General features: G+C 42.8%; 1 protein-coding gene across 1 annotated transcript in view; it reads left to right on the forward strand.

Annotated features, from left to right (window-relative positions):
- cacna1eb (calcium channel, voltage-dependent, R type, alpha 1E subunit b) overlaps positions 1-24,936 on the forward strand; it is a gene marked incomplete at its 3' end in the record, with an annotated part of 180,761 nt that overhangs the window by 138,947 nt on the left and 16,878 nt on the right. The window contains exons 28-41 of the mRNA XM_084327663.1: positions 9,098-9,258; positions 10,106-10,243; positions 14,109-14,310; positions 14,691-14,855; positions 16,812-16,922; positions 17,031-17,111; positions 19,138-19,260; positions 19,556-19,621; positions 21,541-21,632; positions 22,355-22,529; positions 22,637-22,764; positions 23,358-23,454; positions 23,645-23,750; positions 24,794-24,901. Of these exons, the coding sequence (XP_084183789.1) occupies positions 9,098-9,258; positions 10,106-10,243; positions 14,109-14,310; positions 14,691-14,855; positions 16,812-16,922; positions 17,031-17,111; positions 19,138-19,260; positions 19,556-19,621; positions 21,541-21,632; positions 22,355-22,529; positions 22,637-22,764; positions 23,358-23,454; positions 23,645-23,750; positions 24,794-24,901 (1,753 nt within the window). The remainder of the gene's footprint in view (positions 1-9,097; positions 9,259-10,105; positions 10,244-14,108; positions 14,311-14,690; positions 14,856-16,811; positions 16,923-17,030; positions 17,112-19,137; positions 19,261-19,555; positions 19,622-21,540; positions 21,633-22,354; positions 22,530-22,636; positions 22,765-23,357; positions 23,455-23,644; positions 23,751-24,793; positions 24,902-24,936) is intronic.

The raw sequence follows: 24,936 nt of genomic DNA on the forward strand, positions 1-24,936 counted from the left end.
GTACTCTTCCTTCCCTCATCTTTCATTCGGAAGTGTTTGGCTACAGGCGCACTTTAACAGTTGAAATATTCGCTTTTTTTCTCTTATAGTTTTTTTTTGTAGCTGTTTCTACCAACATGGCATCACCACGAGAAGCCTTTCTTGGGGCTCCACCAGCGCTTCCTCCTTACAACCTCCGCCGTTCGGCACAGGGGCTCCCTACTTCCGCGATCAAAGCAAGAGGGTGAGCCCCAGCGGCGTGTGGCGCAGAGTGCATGCCGCCCGGAGGCCGTTGAGCGCCCCTCAATCAACAGACCCCCAACCACGGGCGCAGTCTCTCTGGTGCCGGACGATTTGTGGCGCAGGCTCTCCGCCTCCGCTTGCTCCCGCCGTTCGGTGGTGAGTCAGTATGGCAGGTGGTCAGAGGAGGAGGAAGAGTATGCGGGACCGGGGGTTCGATTCCTTTCGGTTCTGCGGAAGAGCTGGTGCCAGAGGGGGACCTTGCGCTCTCCTGCCATCACATCCGAGAGGATTACATGGAGGAGGCGGGGGGTTTCCTCTTTGATGCCTCGCTGGGCAGAGTCGGGGTTCGATTCCCCGACGCCAAATGGCGAGATGCCTCGTCGGCAGAGTCGGGGTTCGATACTCCACGACTTAATACCTAATACGCGAGACGTAAGCACGGAGGAAGAGAGGCAGCAGATGGAGCGCACCTCGAGGGGAGAGCCCAGGCAGGAGGTAAGGGCCGTGGTACTAAGCCTAGGCTGTGTTCCCCCTTCCTCCACTCCTCTCTCTTCTCCTCTTTCTCTTTCACCTAAACCCCCCCCCAAAACTAAGTTTCTTTCGAATAAAAAGACCCTCTTTGAGAGTGGCAGGTTTTTGTTGAAGCAACGTGTAATCATTTCACTAATGTGTTTTGTGTATACCTCGAACGGAGTGACATTGAGGGCTCCGCTACCTTTTTTCACTTTACGTGGTACGGTAAAAGTATAGCGGGCGGCAATTCTTGCTTACGAAATGGAGCCGCGGGGAGTCTTGTGGATACGTTCTAAACCAGTGTTTCTCAACTGGTGGGTCACGACCTAAAAGGGCCATTTTGAGTGGGTGTGTGTAAAAAAAATAAAGATATATATATATTTTTGCACTACCTATCTTTGTGAAAGTGGCTTCTCAGCTCTGGTCCAGCTGAAGACAAAGCAGAGGAACAGATTGGACATTGAGCATGACCTCAGAGTTGCTTTGTCTACCATCACCCCAGACTTTGAGACTCTTCTCAGGAGCAAACAACATCCCCAGTTATCCCATTAGTTCCCTGTGATGTTAAGCTAAGAAGTCTGCTAAGAAGGATATATTATTTATTATTTATTATTTATTATTATTATTATTATTATTTGATTTCGTTGTGTTTTTAGCCCTAGTTGCACTTTTGTTGCAACCCCCGTTATCCCATTAGTTCCGGCAAACTCAGGTCTGTTATGTTAAGCTAAGAAATCTACTAAGAAGCATATATTATTTATTATTGTTTTATTTCATTGGGTTTTTAGCCCTAGTTGCACTTTTGTTGCACTTTTTTGTGTTTATTTCATGTTTTTAACAGTGCATGAAAGATTGTGTATTACTGCAAAAAAAAGATTTTTTTTAATACATCATAGTGGTTAAAACATTTGGGTTGCGACTTAATGACTAAAGAAAATGTTGGGTCCCGAGGCTAGACCAGTTGAGAACCACTGTTCTAAACAATGGTAGACCCAGAGCCCACGGTTGGTGACTGGCTATCGTGTTTTGGCTTTTCAAAGCAATGAAGCGAGCATATGCTTGCGTATGTTTTCGCTTGTAAATCAACACACGGCTAGTCACTGCTCTTTTTTCACCTCGTATGCTTTCACTTTACGTGATAGAGTAAAAGTATAACGGGCGGCAATTATTGCTTATAAAATGGAGCCGCGGGGACTCATGTGGACACATTCAATTTTAAACAAACGTTGGTAGCTAGCTATCGTGTTTTGGTTTTTCAAAGCGATGAAGCGAGCATATGGCCATATGCTTGTGTATGTTTTCGCTTGTAAAATCAACACACGGCTGTCGGCTAGAGACACTCCTTTTTTCACCTCGTATGTCTTTTCACTTTACGTGAGGTTGGTTGGGGGGGGGATATAACCCCCTCCTTTTGGGTGTGTTGTATCAATTTGGTGAAATTCTGACCGTACGGGTAATGAGGAGGTAGCTTAAAACAAGCGCTCTCAATACTTAGGGATCCCCTGTACGCACCAGCGTGATGACGCACGTATGTGGGATTCCACTCTGTCAGGTTGGGCTGACGTCCTCAGCTCCCTCTGCGTCAGAGCAAGCATTAACATATCCTGCTCATCGCAGGGGGGGTGTTCCCCATGCCCGCCAACTCAAAAGAGTGGGGCTGGGGTTCCCTGCCATAATAACGTCACAGGTTTAGAGTTTTCTTATTGGCCCGAGGGGTATGCCCGTGAGTTGGGGCCTGCATATTTCAGATCCCAACTCAGGGGCAGATTTAGGATTGTAGGAGATCCGGGGCTTAGCCCAGATAGGTGCCCGCGGTAGCGGGCACGGATTTTTTTTACTTCGACACCACAACCTTTAACTCTTTCAGTGCCACGCCTGGTTTTCCGTTTTACCGCTTGAATGCCACCATCGGCGCCAATGTTAACGTTAATATCGCCTAATCTATGTTTTAAATTATGGCTATGTGTCTAATCTGCCCATCGCATTATCAAAGACTATTTTCCAGTCAGTGCTGTGAAGACAGATTGTTTTTTTATCGCGTCGTTTCCATTTCAGAGCAGTTAGAAAAGCCCCCATTTTGATATAAAAAACAGCTAATTCTGGAGCATTCTATGAAAATCGTCTTTTAGTGGAATATTCCACAACGTTGATATTCGTCGGCCTTTTTATGAATCGTTTTCAAATAAACGCTAGATGATCAATATTATACGTGCACGCAAGCACATTACGGCCGCGCACTGATAATCGCTCCGTTGATTACCTCACGGAGTTTTACAGTGAAACCGAAAGAAGACATTTCACAAAACAGCTTATAACTTCATCAAACTTACTCCGATTATCCTACCACTGATAACATAGAGTCCTTACCTGACATCAGATGGTATCCAACTGGTATATTCCAATTCCTGATCACCATTCGGAAAAAATCGATACGTGTATGGATCCAACGCGACACAGTAGATCTCTATGATCCGCGGGGATCTGAGGCTCCAGAATGAACTCTGGTAACCCCGGCTGGATCAGTGAACTGGAAAATGTGGAGTACCGGATTTTTTTCCCCATTCATTTTCATTGAGTCCATTCCAAAATCACTTATGTCATCCGGGAGACGACAGGGGGCGCTTTTTTCCACAGTGATCGTCGGTGCCCCTCGGCTATACTCGGGTAGCACTCGGGTGATGCAATAATTTTTCAGATCGCAAAAAAAAAAAAAAAAAGAAAAATCTGAGAAACCTCGTGAGTGGCTAGCAACCACCTATAAAAAAACACGAGAAATCTCGTGAGTGGCACTGAAAGAGTTAACTTATACCACCACCTTAAAGCGGACAAAAGGCACTAGAGAACACTTAAATTCACACCCTTTAATTAATGAAGCAAACTATAATAATAATAATAATAATAATAATAATAATAATAATAATAATAATAATAATAATAATAATAATAATAATAATAATAATAATAATAATAATAATAATAATAATAATAATAATACACTGTTTGTATAGCACCTTTCATACAAGAATTGCAGCTCAAAGTGCTTCACAGCAGTACAAAAAGACAGGCATAAAATGAGCACAACAATGGCAGATCAAGAGCTATGCATAAAGTGCAGACATAAAGCATAAAATAGATAGCAGTAAAATAGATAAAGTCAAGGTAAGACATAGAACATTAAATCACATCGTTTTCATATTAGGATCTAAGATCTAGGGTTAACTCGCCGAACGTTGAGCGCCAGGACCTCATCGTTGTTTCTTTTATTCGATATTTCCATTCATAAAGACATGCCGGCAGCCTGTGTTATCACTGGGGATGGGTCTGAGATCTCAAAAGTCCAATACCGCCGCCTAACACCTTGCGGCCGCTATTGCACTCCATTTGAAACGATGTGGCTTGGTGTCTGTAATTTTGGAAATGACACCAGACCACCCTGAAACTACACTCATATTCACGACGGTATAAAACGGAAATGTATGGATGGAAAAATGATCTGTTTTTTGCATCTTGACCGGAAGAAACTCAATGACAATCGACTATATTATTAGATCCATAGCTATAATATATAATATAGCTTTAGGCCTGCAAACACAGCCACGTATCCCCATGTTAAAAGGCGCTGGCCTTTCAACAGTAACAGTAAACAGCGCCATCTGGCGCTGAAAGTGTTAATATGCGTCTTTGTTTACGGTTTGATTATCACTGATACAAAGTAAAATAGTGCAGTGCAATAAAATAGTTAGTAAAATAGAATAAAATAATGCAATAGTGCATTGCAATAAAATAGTTATCATCGTATTTTTTCGGGAGGCCGGTAAGGAGTGCATTACAGTAGTTGAGTCGGCTTGAGATAAAGGCATGGATCTGGTTTTTAGCGTCCTTTTGATTTATAAATGGCCGTACTTATGTTTCTAAGGTGGAAGAATTATGTTTTTGTCAACTTGTTGATTGTGATTTAAAGCTTAGGTCTGAGTCTACCATAACACCAAGACTTAACTCACTCAAATACAGTTAGCAGCTGGATAGACTACAGATGGAAATTAGCTTCTGCTAAATCTGGTGCAAACATATTTTCATGTAACAATGATTAATTGTAAAAAAAAAAAAAAAAAAATTATAATAGTTATTTTTTTTTTGGAAAATAGATTCGGGGCTTTTCAGAAAACATTCAGGGCTTGAGCCCAAGTAGCCACCCCCTAGCCCCGCCCCTGGGTCGAATGAGGTCTCTGCGGGATAAACTGGCGTCTTCCCCTCTCGTAAGAGCGGAGTTAGTGACGGGTGGTTTTTTCCCAGACTCTGTGTATAAATCCCGCGTTTTACGAGCCTAGCGCTGTTATCGGGGCCACGGCTACAAAGAGCCCCGGCCAAGCAGAGACCGTTCTCGTTCTTCTTTTTCGAACCGGGACAGTTACAGCCCATTTAAATGGGCATAAATGTAAGGGTCTGTTCCCTGTTCTTCGATATCAGCGCTTGGTCCTAAGGGACCGATGTCAGCGCCTGGTCCCAGGCGTTTTTCAAATATTTATTTGAAATGGCCATCTTAGGGACTGGCGCGCCCTGGTCTGTCCGAACGGCATAACAGGGTTTATGCGGTCAGCCAGGAGGGAGTTTACCTCTGCCGAGCACCAGGCGAGCGCTGCTCGTGAAAATGAATCTGTCAGCTCAAAGGCAGTGGTGCAGTGCTGGTATAACTCGGTATAACGGCGTTATACCTCGGTCACTGAGGCTGAAGTACGCGCAATCGCTTTTTACATGGCATTATCCAACCGGACTCCCGGAGAAGCATGCAGCTGCAGAGCCGCAGAGCCAGCGGCGCTCTCTGGGCCGCGCGCTGACGGCCGCGCTGTGAGGCAATAGTATCCAGCTGCAGGACGAGAGCAGCCAAAAAAAACTGTGCATGCGCGCGCACGCGCGTGGAGCGTTTGACCTACTGTCAATTTGCCACTGCACCACTGCTCAAAGGCTCGCTGCATTTCCGAGGGGAAATGACGGGGCAGATCAGGCATCACAGGGGGGCTTCACGCCCAACGGGTGGGCCACCGTGAGCTGTTCTTTTACAGTCCGTCTCGGTGGCGCCTCCTGTGGTTTTTGATCAGAACGTGTACCTCCCCAGCCGATAACCGTTTTTGGCAGCGTTTGGGACCTGTGACTTATCCTGGTCGCGCCGGACCAGATCAGTCCAACCCGGTGTCCACCGGGTCACAGGCGGGCTCTGCTCGTACAATATATTCTGTCAGCCCGAAGGGCCCTGTGCACTTCCGGGGGGAAATGCCAGGGCAGACCGGACCGGGCAGGTGGGCCATCGAGGTACTGTTTTTTAGCAGTCAGCCTCTCTAAGCGCTCTTGTGTAGTTCACGGTCCTCCAGGCACAAGTCGAGCCATGCTCTTGCTACCTGTCGGCCTGGGTTAAGGGACCAACCTTCTGTTTTTGGGTGGTTGTCTCCCTGGTATGCCGGTGGCAGAGTCAGCTCACTGGCAGAGTCCGGGTTCGACACCCCGACCCCACGAGAGTATGCCCCCGCATGATTATGACATCTGCCAATTGTGTCAAACTCTTTCTCTGAACCCGACCCCGCGAGATACAGGCTTGCTGGCAGAGTCAGGGTTCGTGGCAGAGTCAGTTCACTGGCGGAGTCGGGGTTCGGGACCCCGCGAGATTATGACCCCACGAGATTATGAAATTATACACGGTGTACCGGACGCCCCCGGTGGTGTCACAAGTAAACGCCTGGAGAGGTCTCGATGCCACGGCCTTGTTGACCTCACTGGACTGGACTTGGTGGAATGCCCTGCCCTTGAGTGGTCCATGGGGCTGGGACCTCCTCTGCACCCCGCTGCTAAGGCTTCGCTGGCGGAGTCAGGGTTCGGAACCCCGACCCCACTAGACGCCTCGCGGGCGGAGTCAGGGTTCAACGACCCCAACCCCACGAGGTGTGGGAGCGGTAACACGAACATATGCTTCGTGTACGTTTCCCTTGTAGCGAGCGGAATGCGCGGTGGGGTAGACGCGGGTCCTTTTTTCCCACGGTCTACTCACCTTGTGCATTTTTTGGGTGCCGTTACCTTTTTCGCACAGTCTGTGTCCTAGGAAGGGTGGGGGGGCCCGGACCCTCCCCAGTGTTCTGATGGTTGTAAAGGGGACCTCAGCGGGTACATTTGTCGGGCTCTTCGCGTCTTGCTCCGCTCCTGTGTCCAGCAGAGCAGAACGCTCACAATAACTCATGTAACTATAGGATAACCTTTGTTTGTACTAAGTATTCACCCCTAAACTCAAGGTACTAAGCATTCCCCCCTAAACTTAAGGTATAGCATTCCCCCCTAAACTCAAGGTACTAAGCATTCCCCCCTAAACTCTCCCTAATGGCTGTTCTTAGTTGTATCCAATGTTCCCTCAAATTTCTTTTGGTCTGAGCAAACACTCAAACCTCCTGAGCAGACATCAGCAACTACTGAGCAACATACATCATCTGCCGATTAACCAGTTAGTTGATAAGCGGCGGTTTGTAAAAAATCTGAGAATCTTAATTTCCCTCAATGTCTAACATAAAAATCTATACATTTTGCTGATACACAGAAATAATACAAAAAGGCATATTATATTCCTTAATCAAATATTTATTTGACCATTGATTGACGATACAGAGCAAAGTCCTTACTTTGGCTGGGTTGGTGGCGGCGGTGTGAATCGTGTCACTAACCTTTGTCTTTTTAGGAGGCTGACTTGTCATTATTTTATTAAGTGAATTATCATGCGACTTCAAGGGTGACCATATTGTGATTTAAAAAAAAGTTATGTTCTAAATAATACCTCTTCTGTATTAGAAAATCCAGCTTTAAAAAATATATCTTTGTATATTTTCAATGTAATGTAAATTATAAAACAGTAACCTCACAATGGCGGCTGGGTGGCGCAGCGGACATTGCGCTCGTCACCAACGCAAGAGACACCGGTCTCGAATCCGGCTGTCAGCGTTGCCTCCGGCTTGGGCCGGCCGTCATACTAACTCAATTGGCAGAGTTAGCGGGAGGGAAGTCGAAGGGTGGTAGTCTGGTCGTTGTAAACAGCGACTCCTACAGGTCGGTCAGGGCGCCTGCACAGCAGAGACAGGAAAATGGCGGGGGCAGTGTGAGCCTCCTACACGTTACTCCTCGCCAATGAGAGTCCGCGCTGGCAGGTGAAAAGATGTGACTGGCTGCCTCCACATGTATCGGAGGGGACATGTGATGGGCTTCTATCCTCCCTACGACCGGCCAGTGGGGGGCACATGCGAGCAACGATCAGGACAGGGGAGGGAGAATTGGCACGAGAGGAAATTGGGATGGGAGAAAAAAACACAGAAAAAGGGGGAGAAAAAGTAGATAAAAAAAACAGTAACCTCACAAAGATACTAATTTAAAAGTGCACTATGCAGTTTCTGATTTGTTCACATTTGCATAACTTGCAATTAGTGTACAAAACGAATTTATTACACACATAATCCTTAGAATGATTGTATCATAAGCATCTTATCAAACCAAAACATAACATGCAGTAGTGACGCCCACAAAGCACTGAAAGCGGGCTTCTCTGGGTAATGTCACACGCAACAGGGTACCGTAGTAGCGGTGCAAACGCGCCAGTCAATTTAACTACCGTACTTTTCGCACTATAAGCCGCACCTGACTATAAGCCGCAGCAGCTAAATTGAATGATGTGTACATATATAAGCCGCACTGGACTATAAGCCGCATGTGTTTTAATGTTTAATTACCATATGTAAGGAGTGGAGCCTGCGGCTTAATTTGACTCAACACAGGAAACCTCACCCGGACACGGAAAGGATTGACAGATTGATTGCTCTTTCTCGATTCTGTGAGTGGTGGTGCATGGCCGTTCTTATATTGAGCTTTAAGTTCCCACCTCTACAGAGAATGACTCCCATTGGGACACAATACTGTCGGACAAATAACATTAACTCATTTACAAGTTGTATTAAGTTTAGCAAATAAGGGAACAGATAAATAACATTTCAATGCAGTAAAAAAAGCAATATTTCGATTTTCGGGTTTTGTCCACATATAAGCCACACCGTTATATAAGCCGCAGGGTAGAAAAATGGGGGAAAAAGCCGCGGCTTATAGTCCGAAAAGTACGGTACATGCATATTGGTCCCGTGGAAAACAATGAAACCCGGACATTTTCATGAATTTATAAACGTTTCTGTGCGTGACAGATTTCAGATGTGCGCGGGAGCGTTAGAGGGAACATTGGTTGTATCATAAAGAAATCTCTGACAGATTGTGTCCCTGCTTTATTCTATACCCTCCACCACCTCCTCCTCCCTCCTACTCCCTCCTCCCCCCGCCTCCTCCTCTACCACAGGCAGTGTTTGACTGTGTGGTCACGTCCCTGAAGAATGTCTTCAACATCCTAATCGTCTATCAACTGTTCATGTTCATCTTTGCCGTCATCGCTGTGCAGCTCTTCAAAGGGAAGTTCTTCTACTGCACAGACAGCTCCATGAACACGGATAAAGAGTGTCAGTGAGTGTCCGTCTCTCTCTCAGCGTCTCACACAGAGAAAGAGTGTCAGTGAGTGTCCGTCTCTCTCAGTGTCTCACACAGAGAAAGAGTGTCAGTGAGTGTCCGTCTCTCTGTGTCTCACTGGGAGAAAGAGTGTCAGTGAGTGTCCGTCTCTCTGTGTCTCACTGGGAGAAAGAGTGTCAGTGAGTGTCCGTCTCTCTGTGTCTCACTGGGAGAAAGAGTGTCAGTGAGTGTCCGTCTCTCTCAGTGTCTCACACAGAGAAAGAGTGTCAGTGAGTGTCCGTCTCTCTGTGTCTCACTGGGAGAAAGAGTGTCAGTGAGTGTCCGTCTCTCTGTGTCTCACTGGGAGAAAGAGTGTCAGTGAGTGTCCGTCTCTCTGTGTCTCACTGGGAGAAAGAGTGTCAGTGAGTGTCCGTCTCTCTCAGTGTCTCACACAGAGAAAGAGTGTCAGTGAGTGTCTGTCTCTCTGTGTCTCACTGGGAGAAAGAGTGTCAGTGAGTGTCTGTCTCTCTGTGTCTCACTGGGAGAAAGAGTGTCAGTGAGTGTCCGTCTCTCTCAGTGTCTCACAGGGAGAAAGAGTGTCAGTGAGTGTCCGTCTCTGTCTCTCAACATCTCACAGGGAGAAAGAGTTATTTTATTGATTTAATTGAAAATGAATTGATCCCAACCCTGCCTCTTATAACGCTCTTGTATACCTTTACTCCAAATGCTGAAATCACAGGTTCCCATTTTATGAGAGCATACTTTCCTGCTGTGAGGCTCTAATATCTTTCACTTCATTAACGCTTGCGTGTGAAGCTGTAAATGAAATGAAGCGGTGACCTCTGGGATTCCTCACTCCCTACAGAGGTTACTACATCGACTACAGCAGGGACAAGAAGGAGGTGAAGAAAAGGGAGTGGAAGAGACATGAGTTCCACTATGACAGCGTCTGCTGGGCCCTCCTCACACTGTTCACGGTCTCCACTGGAGAGGGATGGCCACAGTGAGTCTACTTTTATCTCGCAGACAGAAGGATCCCTGGAGCCCCATATTGAGGCCAGAATATGTCTGTGTCACCTCAACAACTGAAATCTATGAAAGTTGTGTTGTAGTAGTTGTAGTAGTAGTAGTAACAGCACCAGCTGCATTAGTAGTAGTAGTAGTAGTAGTAGTAGTAGTAGTAGTAGTAGTAGTAGTAGTAGTAGTAGTAACAGCAGCAGCAGCATTAGTATTAGTACTAGTAGTATTAGTAGTACAATTAGCAGTAGTGTTAGTAGTAGTAACAGCAGCAGTAGTAGGCCTACTAGTAGTAGTAGTAGTAGTAGTAGTAGTAGTAGTAGTAGTACTGTAGTAGTAGTAGTAGTAGTAGTAGTAGTAGTAGTAGTAGTAGTAGTACTGTAGTAGTAACAGTAGTAGCAACAGCAGTAGTATTAGTAGTAACAGCAGCAGTAGTAGTAGTAGTAACAGCAGCAGTAGTAGTAGTAGTAGTAACAGCAGCAGCAGTAGTAGTAGTAGTAGTAGTAGTAGTAGTAGTAGTAGTAGTAGTAGTAGTAACAGTAGTAGTAGTAGTAACAGCAGCAGTAGTAGTAGTAGTAGTAGTAACAGTAGTAGTAGTAGTAGTAGTAGTAGTAGTAGTAACAGTAGTAGTAGTAGTAGTAGTAGTAGTAGTAGTAACAGTAGTAGTAGTAGTAGTAGTAGTAGTAGTAGTAGTAGTAGTAACAGTAGTAGTAGTAGTAGTAGTAGTAGTAGTAGTAGTAGTAACAGTAGTAGTAGTAGTAACAGTAGTAGTAGTAGCAGCAGCAGTAGTATTAGTACTAGTAGTAATAGTATTATTAGTAGTAAAAGCAGTAATAGTATTAGTAGTAGTAAAAGTAGTAATAGTACTAGTAGTAGTAAAAGCAGTAATATTATTAGTAGTAATAGTATTAGTAGTAGTAAAAGTAGTAATATTAGTAGTAATAAAAGCAGTAATAGTAGTAGTAGTAGTAGTAAAAGTAGTAATAGTAGTAGTAAAAGTAGTAATAGTATTAGTAGTAGTACACGTAGTAATAGTATTAGTAGTAGTACAAGTAGTAATAGTAGTAGTAGTAAAAGTAGTAATAGTATTAGTAGTAGTAAAAGTAGTAATATTAGTAGTAGTAAAAGCAGTAATAGTAGTAGTAAAAGTAGTAATAGTATTAGTAGTAGTACACGTAGTATCGTAGTAATAGTATTAGTAGTAGTACAAGTAGTAATAGTAGTAGTAGTAAAAGCAGTAATAGTATTAGTAGTAGTAAAAGTAGTAATATTAGTAGTAATAAAAGCAGTAATAGTAGTAGTAGTAGTAAAAGTAGTAATAGTAGTAGTAAAAGTAGTAATAGTATTAGTAGTAGTACACGTAGTAATAGTATTAGTAGTAGTACAAGTAGTAATAGTAGTAGTAGTAAAAGTAGTAATAGTATTAGTAGTAGTAAAAGTAGTAATATTAGTAGTAGTAAAAGCAGTAATAGTAGTAGTAAAAGTAGTAATAGTATTAGTAGTAGTACACATAGTAATAGTATTAGTAGTAGTACAAGTAGTAATAGTAGTAGTAGTAAAAGCAGTAATAGTATTAGTAGTAGTAAAAGTAGTAATATTAGTAGTAGTAAAAACAGTAATAGTAGTAGTAGTAGTAGTAAAAGTAGTAATAGTAGTAGTAAAAATAGTAATAGTATTAGTAGTAGTACACGTAGTAATAGTATTAGTACAAGTAGTAATAGTAGTAGTAGTAAAAGTAGTACGGTAATAGTAGTAGTAGTAGTAAAAGTAGCAATCGTATTAGTAGTAGTAAAAGTAAAAGTAGTAATAGTAGTAATAGTAGTAAAAGTAGTAATAGTATTAGTAGTAGTAAAAGTAGTAATAGTATTAATAGTATTAAACGTAGTAATAGTATTAGTAGTAGTAAAAGTAGTAATAGTAGTAATAGTAGTAAAAGTAGTAATAGTAGTAGTAGTAGTAGTAGTAAAAGTAGTACGGTAATAGTATTAGTAGTAGTAAAAGTAGTAATAGTATTAGTAGTAGTAAAAGTAAAAGTAGTAATAGTATTAGTAGTAGTAATAGTATTAGTAGTAGTAAAAGTAGTAATAGTAGTAAAAGTAGTAATAGTAGTAGTAAAAGTGGTAATAGTATTAATAGTAGTAAACGTAGTAATAGTATTAGTAGTAGTAAAAGTAGTAATAGTAGTAAAAGTAGTAATAGTATTAGTAGTAGTAAAAGTAGTAATAGTATTAATAGTAGTAAACGTAGTAATAGTATTAGTAGTAGTAAAAGTAGTAATAGTAGTAGTAGTATTAATAGTAGTAAAAGTAGTAGTAGTATTAGTAGTAGTAAAAGTAGTAATAGTATTAATAGTAGTAAAAGTAGTAATAGTATTAGTAGTAGTAAAAGTAGTAATAGTATTAGTAGTAGTAAAAGTAGTTAATAGTAGTAAAAGTAGTAATAGTATTAGTAGTAGTAAACGTAGTAATAGTATTAGTATTAGTACAAGTAAAAGTAGTAATAGTATTAGTAGTAGTAAAAGTAGTAATAGTATTAGTAGTAGTAAAAGTAGTAATAGTATTAGTAAAAGTAGTAATAGTATTAATAGTAGTAAAAGTAGTAATAGTATTAATAGTAGTAAAAGTAGTAATAGTATTAATAGTAAAAGTAGTAATAGTATTAGTAGTAAAAGTAGTAATAGTATTAGTAGTAGTAAAAGTAGTAATAGTATTAATAGTAGTAAACGTAGTAATAGTATTAATAGTAGTAAAAGTAGTAATAGTAGTAATAGTAGTAAAAGTAGTAATAGTATTAGTAGTAGTAAAAGTAGTAATAGTAGTAAACGTAGTAATAGTATTAGTAGTAGTAATAGTAGTAATAGTAGTAAAAGTAGTAATAGTATTAGTAGTAGTAAAAGTAGTAATAGTATTAGTAAAAGTAGTAATAGTAGTAAAAGTAGTAATAGTATTAATAGTAGTAAAAGTAGTAATAGTATTAATAGTAAAAGTAGTAATAGTATTAGTAGTAGTAAAATTAGTAATAGTATTAATAGTAGTAAACGTAGTAATAGTATTAATAGTAGTAAAAGTAGTAATAGTAGTAAAAGTAGTAATAGTATTAGTAGTAGTAAAAGTAGTAATAGTATTAATAGTAGTAAACATAGTAATAGTATTAGTAGTAGTAAAAGTAGTAATAGTAGTAAAAGTAGTAATAGTATTAATAGTAGTAAAAGTAGTAATAGTATTAATAGTAATAGTAGTAATAGTATTAGTAGTAAAAGTAGTAATAGTATTAATAGTAAAAGTAGTAATAGTATTAATAGTAAAAGTAGTAATAGCATTAATAGTAAAAGTAGTAATAGTATTAGTAGTAAAAGTAGTAATAGTATTAGTAGTAGTAAAAGTAGTAATAGTATTAATAGTAGTAAAAGTAGTAATAGTATTAATAGTAAAAGTAGTAATAGTATTAATCGTAGTAAAAGTAGTAATAGTATTAATAGTAAAAGTAGTAATAGTATTAATAGTAGTAAAAGTAGTAATAGTATTAATAGTAAAAGTAGTAATAGTATTAATAGTAGTAAAAGTAGTAATAGTATTAATAGTAAAAGTAGTAATAGTATTAATAGTAGGGGCGACAATGGCTCAGGAGGCAGTGCTCAACACTTGAGCCTTAAATGCTTCAGAGTAGCCTGCTTGGTTGCCTCCGCGGTTGGTGTGTGAATGGCACGGGTGAATGTGAGGCATAGGTTTGGATATAAATGCCGTCAGTACTGTAGTAGCCTAGTGGTAGCAGTGTTTTGTGTCATTATTTCAAAATAAGATATCTCTCACTCTCACCCCATTCCCCTCTCTCCTCCTCCTCTCTTTTCTCAGGGTCCTCCAGCATTCCACTGATGTGACGGAGGAGAACATGGGTCCCAGCCGGGGGAACAGGATGGAGATGTCCGTCTTCTACGTGGTCTACTTTGTGGTCTTCCCTTTCTTCTTCGTCAACATCTTCGTGGCCCTCATCATCATCACCTTCCAGGAACAGGGGGACAAGATGATACAGGAGTGCAGCCTGGAGAAGAATGAGGTACAGAGAGAAACACACACACACACACACACACACACACACACACACACACACACACACACACACACACACACACGCCCGCACACACACACACACACACACACACACACACACACACACACACACACACACACACACACACACACACACACACACACACACACACACACACACACACACACACATTTGAATGATCTTTTTGAACAACACCTTGCGCAAAAATAGAGAACAAAACAACGACTTCAATTCAAACAACAATTTCACTGTGGAAACTCAACGTGTCGTTTTATTGGCCTATTTTCCATTCTCATTTCTCACATTAAATGCTCTCAGGACCTCGCGCTCTGAATGTGTCCACTTCCCATGTGTTTGTCCTTCAGAGAGCCTGCATTGACTTTGCCATGAGTGCCAAGCCGATGACCCGCTACATGCCGCAGAACAGGCAGACCTTCCAGTACCGGCTCTGGCACTTTGTGGCGTCTCCCTCATTTGAGTACACCGTGATGGTCATGATCGCCCTCAACACCGTGGTGCTCATGATGAAGGTAAATGTTCTACCGTGACTTAAATATTAAAGATGGATATGGAATCATATCCCATGTAGTAGCTAGCCGTGTCTTAACCATGCCATTCATATTCTGTATCTCTTTTTGATGGGGGGGGGGGGGGGGGTCCTAGTACATTGGTTCTCACCATTTTGGTTTGTGACTCCTAAGAACTGAGGACTACCTATTTGAGACCCCCCCCCTACATAGTCAAGCACAGACAAAATAGTCAACTACACAAAATAATGCTTTTTATTTCCTATTTTTGGGGCTATTCAATTTGATTAAAATAATATTAATATTTAAAAAAGCATCTATACCAAAGATTGTAAACATGATATTGTTTTTTGTATATATTTTCACGACCCCCTTGGGGTCCTGACCCCAGGTTGAAAAGCACTGGTCTGGTCAAATTGTTGATGAACACAAACCTGCTTGTGCTCACTCATTTCCTTCATATTTAGTGAAAGGGGGGTGTGCCTATCTGTTCAAATGTTACAACAATGTATTCTCCCCTGCTCTCCCTGCTCTCCCCTGCTCTCCCTGCTCTCTCCTGCTCTCCCCTGCTCTCTCCTGCTCTCCCTGCTCTCCCCTGCTCTCCCTGCTCTCCCCTGCTCTCTCCTGCTCTCTCCTGCTCTCTCCTGCTCTCCCTGCTCTCCCCTGCTCTCTCCTGCTCTCCCCTGCTCTCCCTGCTCTCCCCTGCTCTCCCTGCTCTCCCCTGCTCTCTCCTGCTCTCCCCTGCTCTCTCCTGCTCTCTCCTGCTCTCCCTGCTCTCCCCTGCTCTCTCCTGCTCTCCCTGCTCTCCCTGCTCTCCCCTGCTCTCTCCTGCTCTCCCTGCTCTCCGCTACTCTCCCCTGCTCTCCCCTGCTCTCCCCTGCTCTGTTACTCTCCCCTGCTCTCCACTACTCTCCCTGCTCTCCACTACTCTCCACTACTCTCCCTGCTCTCCCCTGCTCTCCACTACTCTCCCTGCTCTCCCTGCTCTCCACTACTCTCCCTGCTCTCCACTACTCTCCCTGCTCTCCCCTGCTCTCCACTACTCTCCCTGCTCTCCACTACTCTCCCTGCTCTCCACTACTCTCCACTACTCTCCCTGCTCTCCCCTGCTCTCCACTACTCTCCCTGCTCTCCCTGCTCTCCACTACTCTCCCTGCTCTCCCCTGCTCTCCACTACTCTCCACTACTCTCCCTGCTCTCCCTGCTCTCCACTACTCTCCCTGCTCTCCACTACTCTCCCTGCTCTCCCTGCTCTCCACTACTCTCCACTACTCTCCCTGCTCTCCACTACTCTCCCTGCTCTCCACTACTCTCCACTACTCTCCCTGCTCTCCACTACTCTCCCTGCTCTCCCTGCTCTCCACTACTCTCCACTACTCTCCCTGCTCTCCACTACTCTCCCTGCTCTCCACTACTCTCCACTACTCTCCCTGCTCTCCACTACTCTCCCCTGCTCTCCCTGCTCTCCACTACTCTCCACTACTCTCCCTGCTCTCCCTGCTCTCCACTACTCTCCCTGCTCTCCCCTGCTCTCCCTGCTCTCCACTACTCTCCCTGCTCTCCACTACTCTCCACTACTCTCCCTGCTCTCCCTGCTCTCCACTACTCTCCCTGCTCTCCACTACTCTCCCCTGCTCTCCACTACTATCCCTGCTCTCCCTGCTCTCCACTACTCTCCCTGCTCTCCCTGCTCTCCACTACTCTCCCTGATCTCCCCTGCCCTTCCCTGCTCTCCACTACTCTCCACTTTTCTCTCTTTTTTTCATCACATTTTATATTTTATTTGTCATCTTGCGATTTGAATGCCGTATTTCTACTTTTGAATGCCTAAAAATGATTTCATAACTTACTTTTGAAAAGTGCCATAACAATCTATTTTATTCTTTTCATCATAATATATAAGATACACATCACAATGCAAAAGGAGTGTGAAGGCCTTTCTTTGGTTCTGTACCTTAGTATCACTCGGCTCCGGCGGCTTACGACATGGTCCTGAAGCACCTCAACACAGCCTTCACCGTGCTCTTCTCCATGGAGTGTGTGCTCAAGATCATGGCGTTTGGATTAGTGGTGAGTATATACAGCTACAAAAGACTAAACGACTCTGGTCACATCCTCTGAAGATGAATTCTTTATGGAATATATAATGACTCCCGTTCATCTCCCATCCCCCTGCAGAACTACTTCAGAGATACTTGGAACATCTTTGACTTCATCACCGTGCTCGGTAGCATCACTGAGATCGTTGTGGATTTACAGGTGAGTAGATGTCATCTAGTGGGAGCATCTACTCTATTGCACCTGAGACTAACAGTTTAAAATAAAGATAGTCTACAATGAATTAGTACAAGAACAAGGAAGAAGCGGGGATTGGGGGCGAGGGGGGGGGGGCTCTCTACGTTCAGACTTGCAGGCAAAAGTGGCCCAAATGTGATTATTTTGTGACTCAGTGTGAACAGCACAAATCACATGGAATCTGATCTTTCATTTCTGATTTGGGCCACTTTCATATGTGGTCCTAAATCAGATACTGGTCTGATTTTTCTTTGCAATGGGACCTCAGTCTGAACAGTTATATTGGAATGCGTGCAGCTTTTACGTCACTCTAGATTGACATTCATCACAATTCTGCGCTTGTGGGAGTCACTGTGAATACAGACATGGAAGACAGCTGTGACGGAGGTGGGTGTGTGTGAGGTGTTTACCTTATAAGTGCGTCTGTAAAAGCAAAACTTGAGGGGATGTATCATAACTAGTCTGTGTTTGAAAGCATATTGAAAGAAGAAATGACTCACTTTCACCTCCTCCTCGCCCCCATCCTCTTACGTATTAGCTGGCCTCTACTGCACATCAACTTGTAAATTAAACCATAAACTGTGACTTCAGTGTCCTCCATGTTTACATTCATTTCCGTTATTGCGCATGTGGGTCCGTTCAGGAGCGTGACCAGTTCACACTGGAATCTGATATTGGCCACATTAGAAAATCACCTGAGCAGCCAAAAAACTAAAATATTTGATCTGAGCAATAAATCTGAATCGAGCACTAAGGTTTGCAGTGTGAACATAGAGCTTAAAATAAAGGTTGTCAACAATGAATCATAGTCAGACAGCAGGTGTGGAGACGGAGAGGAACTGAGACATGAAACTCCCTAGTTACGTCCGTCACCAGCTCTGGGAAAATAAGCAGACAAGGGACTGAATGGAGTGAGTCGTGAAATTGCTTATACCAGTAAAAGCAGAGGAGGCTTGTTTGATTGAGCAACAGATTTGCCGTTTAGGGTCTATCCATGTTGACATGGTAAACTCTGAGTCTGAATGTCATTCAGCAGATCTTTTTTTGACGCATCTCACTTTTGCTGATGCTGTACAAACAACGAGGGTAAACTACAGTAGGCTGACGATTTGGCTAGTTTTGACATCAAATTGAGTATTTCTTTTACTAAATTTAAATTGACATTCCTGATATTTTTAAGCCGTTGATTGCTATTCAGCACAAGTCAGTTTCTCTAATGATGTGAATGACGCGTGTTGGGTTTTCAGTGAGGACATCGCCTCCCATAAATGTTCCCACCTGTGTTCCCTCTTCCTACCTCTGTGGATGCACTGCGCCACTTCAGCAAATAGCACCACAACACTGGGAAGAAGCAACATTTACATTGTGTTAACCCTTTCACTACCAAACTACATAAGGTTAACCATTTCACTACCAGGTTAAAGGGTTAACCTTCTGTAGTGTGGTTGTGAAAGGGTTAACCCGTTGTCGTGTGGCAGTGAAAGGGTTACCATTATGTATTGTCACAGTGAAAGGGTTAACCCTTTGGTAGTGTGGTAGTGAAAGGGTCAACCTTCTGTAGTGTGGTTGTGAAAGGGTTAACCTGTTGCCGTGTGGCAGTGAAAGGGTTAACCTTCTGTATTGTCGCAGTGAAAGGGTTAACCGTTTGGTAGTGTGGTAGTGAAAGGGTTCATGTACACTTTACTTTGTACTTTTTACAGCTCAATATGCAATATCACGCCAGAGAAAGCAATTACAAGTCAAAGTAGGTTATTAATTAAGAATCTAAACCGTCCAAAAGAGACAAGAGTACTCAGTTTTAGGTCACGTTGCAAGAGGTTCCATGATTCCACTGCGTCAATACAAAAAGCAGTCCTTCTAAGATTAGTTCTAGCATGAGGACCTGAAGAACTCAGAGTCTCTCTCTCTCTCTCTCTCTCTCTCTCTCTCTCTCTCTCTCTCTCTCTCTCTCTCTCTCTCTCTCTCTCTCTCTCTCTCTCTCTCTCTCTAGTCTGTGAACACCAACATCAACATGAGTTTCCTGAAGCTGTTCCGAGCGGCTCGGCTCATCAAGCTACTGCGACAGGGTTACACTATACGCATCCTACTGTGGACCTTTGTACAGTCCTTTAAGGTCAGACGCTTCCTAACGCGCCCTCTGGGTCGTCCAGCTCTGAAGTGATATATAACGTAGGGATGGGTATGAGTAGTGTAGCGATGTTCTGTGGTTCTGTGTCATCCAGACAAAACATTCAAATACTCTGCTACAACATTATTATTAGACATTATTAGAGTACTCAACAACTAAATGACTTGAAATGCCCATCCCTAATATTCTTACAAATAGATGGTATTTGTATTCTTTTCAGATATTATCTTTAGATAATGCTTGTTTTTATGACACTAAATAATATCTCTTTTCTTAACAGGCTCTTCCTTATGTCTGCCTTCTCATCGCTATGCTGTTTTTCATATATGCCATTATTGGAATGCAGGTAGGCATGTTTTATTCCTAGTAACCATGGGGTCACTGTTTTAGTTTGAGATAAATTTGCCAGTGGCATTAGTTTAAAGACAAACGTCGGGTGACCGAAACATAAATCACAAAGAAAATGTATTATGGCAAGAATCAATCAATTGGGAAGCCATGGGCTCTGGGAATTCTTGAAGGTCCAGGATAAAGGAAATATCAATAGGCTACAAGTGAATTATTTAGTTTTTAACAAAAGGACTAATTGAAACGGAGGGCTAGGGCCTCCACGGGTTGCGTTTAATAGAGCTGGCGGACACTATGGCGTTGTAACTCCTATTACTATTAGAGAGTCACACAGAGGCGTGCTGCAGGTATTGTCTTTTATTTGGGAACTAAAGGTGTGTGTGGTTGTCTACAAGGGAATACAATACAGTATACATTAGTAAACACAAAGGAATACAATACAGTATACATTAGTAAACACAGTAGTGGCGCATATAAACATAATGTCATAAACATGTGGTCTATAGCTGCAATAATATTCATTAGCAATACGGTGCAACTATTAGCCACCAAGACATTCACTTAACCGGAGTTATTATAGATAACCTACATAGCCTATGCAGGGGAATTACTCATGCAGTGCATGTAGACAATATATATGTAGGCGGACTGTAAACCAGGTGTTTAAGATACATTCTATTCACTAGAGGTAGTGAGTGAGTTATATAGCCTAAGCTAGCTCACGTGCGGCTAAGCTACCACGCAGCATCACAAGCAGGCAGAACCTAGGTTGGCTAACGTGTAGCTAAGCTAGCGGCACGGTGTTTCAATAACAGAGGGAACTACCGTAATTCCTCTAATAGTAACCGGGTCTCAAATACAAGCCGGGTCTCTATTAATGGCCGGGTGCGCTCTTGAGCTAAGCAATTATAATAGTTACTTAATTTCACTTTGAAAACGTTGAAATGACCAGTGACCACCTGTAATTGCACTGTTTACTATTTCATACAGTACTTGGTTTCAATAAATGAACCCAGTACATTTGACTGGGTTCAAACTGACACAAAATGTTGATTTATTCATTATGATCCGTTTGAAATATAGGCCTCCCTCTTATACAGGCCTCCTCCTAATACAAGCCTGGTACCCGCTACAGTTGAAACAAATACAAGCCGGGGTTACTATTAGAGGAATTACGGTACGTCGACAGGAATAGAACAGCGGAGACACACTATAAAGGTAGAGTAAGCTGAAGGGTGAATTAGGCAGGATTAAACATAGGTACCGTACTCACGTTGGTCATTTACGCACACGTTCCTCAAAGGGAAAGATGTTACTGCTGCGACAGCCGCACCATCAGGCAGCAACACAGAGAAAAGCTTGTGCACACGTTCCTCAAAGGGAAACTCTTAAAGGGCCAGTAATGTTATCAGAAGACTAGAGTGCAACAGGCTTTCCTACACTAATGTTAATCTGTTTTTAAGATATAGTCTACAGCAAACATTTCTCTGCAGTGCAAAGTTTATCAGGTGAAAGGCGAATTATGATAAATTCTATACTGGGTCTGCAACAGCATTTCAATGTGAGTAGAGTAGAGAGGATATTAAATTAAATATCACCAAAAGAATGTATAGCCTAGTCTGCCCAGCAAACGTGGCTGTGGTGGAACTCTACCTGCTGTGATGTCCACTCTATATACATGTACATGGGTGTACATTTTGAATTCCAATTCCCTTTCCTCTACCACTCGCCCCTTGCACAGAAGGCCTTACCATAATACTATAGAGGGCTCACTTAAAGGAAGTGAAGAAGAGAAGGGGATGTGAATCTGGAATCTGACTCGAGTCCAAGTCATACTGTATGACTCGGGTCCACACCTCTGATATACACACCACAAATGGACCACGCTTAAAACTGAATTCTTTCTTTATTTTATAGGTGTTTGGAAACATCAAGCTGAACGATGAAAGCCACATTAATCAGCACAACAACTTCAAGACCTTTTTCAGTGCACTGATGCTGCTATTCAGGTGGGCAATATATAAAAAGCATTGTCTGAACCAGAGTGTGGGCAATCCAAATGATATTACGCTCTTGTATAGATGTGTTTTAACTTTTATTTTATTCATGAACTGTTCAGTTAATAAAGGTTTGACTGGTGGGCGGTTTTGCAGGGATGTGTGTGAGGACTGAGGAGTGGGCGGTAGAGGTCTCGCCTCGGGTGAAAGGAGCCTCAGTGGGGGCAGATATGACACAGTGAATGTGGGAGAGGACGTCTTCCTGGCACTGTGTTACATGGTTGTGTGCTTTTGTGTGTATCTTTGATTGTTGTGGGCGACCATTTGATGTACACTCATTGGCGCTGCAATAAAATAAATAAAGAAAACATTCGATCACAAAAAGATAAACGCTTGACTGGGCACGGACCCAAACGAGTGATTTCATGTCATGATTTCACGAAGTGCCTCTAGCTCATGGAATGAACTCCCAACAGTCCTTAAAGCTTGAGATTCTGTTGCAGAGTTTAACACCTTGATCTCCAACCTTTCTCAATCAAGTTGTACGTGTTTTAATTTATCTGATATCCTCGCCTTGTTGTCTTATTGTTATGATTTGATATGCTGTGTGATTTTATATTTTTTGCTTATTTCTGTATGTACACTCTGTGACGTGACTGTAAATGAGAGAAATCTCAGTTGCCTTTCGAGTTTAAATAAATGTTTGAAATGAAATGCCGTGTGTCGATGGGCAGGAGTGCGACGGGCGAGTCGTGGCAGGAGATCATGCTGTCGTGCCTGGGGGGTCAGGAGTGTGAGCCGGACCCGTCCATCGACCCGCTCACCACGTCCCCAGACCACGAGGGAGGCTGCGGGACCGACTTCGCCTACGTTTACTTTGTCTCCTTCATCTTCTTCAGCTCGTTTCTGGTCAGGGGACTACAGTGTCACCTCCTCTTTCTTCCCATTTTGCAGTTTTTCTATTCCGTCTCTTGTCTTTTCTCAACACATCTCGGTCCTGTTTGTCGCTTCTCTAGATGCTGAATCTGTTTGTGGCTGTGATCATGGATAACTTTGAGTACCTGACGCGAGACTCCTCCATTCTCGGACCCCATCATCTGGACGAGTTTGTCCGTATCTGGGGAGAGTATGACCGCGCGGCATGGTGAGAGACTCACGTTATTCTCATACCTAGACCTTTGAGGTCTGGGTTGCCGTACTTCAGTAGAATTGGGCTAGGCTGGTTTAACTCTTTCAGATGTGTAGGTTTCTGGAATGTTTTCTCAGAATTCTGTCTTAGATGTATAAACTTTAAAGCATTCAGTGGCCAGTGGTCAATCATTAGAATTCCAATCGCAGCTGTGGCCGGTGTGAGACAGCCAATCAGGCCTCAGACTACAACAATGGAAGTGCAAACCGGGTGGCTGGACTTGTATCTTGTATCTTTAATACAACTTCTGTTAGTCCAATTCTCAGGGTGACAGGGGTGACAGTAAAGGTTACAACTTGCTTGTTTCTTAAGGCCTGGCCAGCCAGGTGAATCTTCACGTCCCAACTCTCTCCAGCTGAGGGCGATCTCTATGTGTGTGTGGGGGGGGGGGGGGGGGGGGGGGGGGGGGGGGGCAGTTTGTGTCTCTTCAACTGTAGTGGAATTGATTAGATGTGAGATATACCAAGCCACCTTTCATTACCCTTATCCTGGCTTCTGCTGCTCTCTTTCTCTCTGTGTTCCTATACTCACTTCATCATTCTCTGCAGCGGTCGCATTCACTACACTGCCATGTACGAGATGCTGACCCACATGTCGCCGCCCCTGGGCCTGGGGAAGAAATGTCCTGCCAAGATCGCTTACAAGGTACGGCTGAGATGATGCTCCTCATGAGTAGAGAAACCTGATACGATGAAAAACAAGTCCAGTAAGTCCTTTCCCCTTTCTCTGTCCCCGTCTGTTGGTGTGTTCCTCTCTCTCTCTCTCTCTCTCTCTCTCTCTCTCTCTCTCTCTCTCTCTCTCTCTCTCTCTCTCTCTCTCTCTCTCTCTCTCACAGAGGTTGGTGCTGATGAACATGCCGGTGGATGAGGACATGTCGGTCCATTTCACCTCAACTTTGATGTCTCTCATCCGCACCGCTTTGGATATCAAAATCGCTAGAGGTCAGGGTCATTAATAATGAGCTAGTCATTTAGCATCAGACGTTGGGTTCAATAGTTTTGGGCAAATGACGTTTGCAAATAATTAGTTTTAGCCTGCTTGGAGTTATCAACCGTTTGGTGTTTACCACATCACAACAATCCATATGATGTCAGGTGAAGATGTTAATCGCCATAGACAGACTTTCAAATACTTACGTGACACTGAATTGTCTTGATGTATTAAACCCCACCCACCTAGTGCTCCAAGTAGATTAAAACAAACATTAAGAATAATTTTAATACTATGTGACGCAGGTTTGTTTGGAATTACTGGATCAGTGAAATAATATGATCCACTGGTGAAGGTGTCACAGCATATTGTACCAGGTGTATAGACAATTGCAGTTTCAATGGTTGCTGGGTTGCTAGGCAACAGCTACAAGCACAGTTTGCTTCCTGTTGGGTTTGTTGCTGTGTTTGCTAATATCAACACATGGCCAAGATGAACAGTTACTATACAGTTTAGATAAATAACACTCCCAATACATCATCAAGAAAATTATTTAAGATTAGAAAATACGAGACTCACAAATACCACCAGAGCTAAACTGGTCGGATTTATATATTACAAGAAACAAGAAACAATCAATTCCTCATTCAGTCCTGCAGAGATTGAAGCCAATACGACCCCCTGTAAGAGTAAGCGATCCCTGTCCTCTCCTCTTCTCAAGGGATTCATTTTTACATTTACATTTACATTTAGTCATTTAGCTGATTACAATAAGGCAGGGTTATACCTCTGGTGGCTGAGGGTAAGTGGTATTGTTCATTCAGTGCCAAACTTGAGTGCTTCACTCTGAGTTTACCGACATAAAATAATCCACATGGATATTTCAAAAGATAAACTACATACTTACATACAGATCCTCCCCCTTATCTTTATCTTTTCTTTTTCTTTTTCTTTTTACCGCCATAACACTTTTTCATAAAGACAGCTCTAGAAGTAAAGGCTTGTGTTTGTCATCAGGTTGAAACCAGCTAATGGGACTGAACATTTGTTTCAGGCGGCGAGGACCGTATCGCACTGGACATTGAACTGCAAAAAGAGATCAGTGTCATCTGGCCTTATCTGCCCCAGAAGACCCTGGACCTACTGGTGCCTATCAACAAAGGTCTGGCTCTAACTGCAGAGGCAATTAGAGGACTG

The sequence above is a fragment of the Notolepis coatsorum genome (genome assembly GCF_963971535.1).
Source record: "Notolepis coatsorum genome assembly, chromosome: 13".
In the NCBI taxonomy this organism is placed as follows: Eukaryota; Metazoa; Chordata; class Actinopteri; order Aulopiformes; family Paralepididae; genus Notolepis; species Notolepis coatsorum.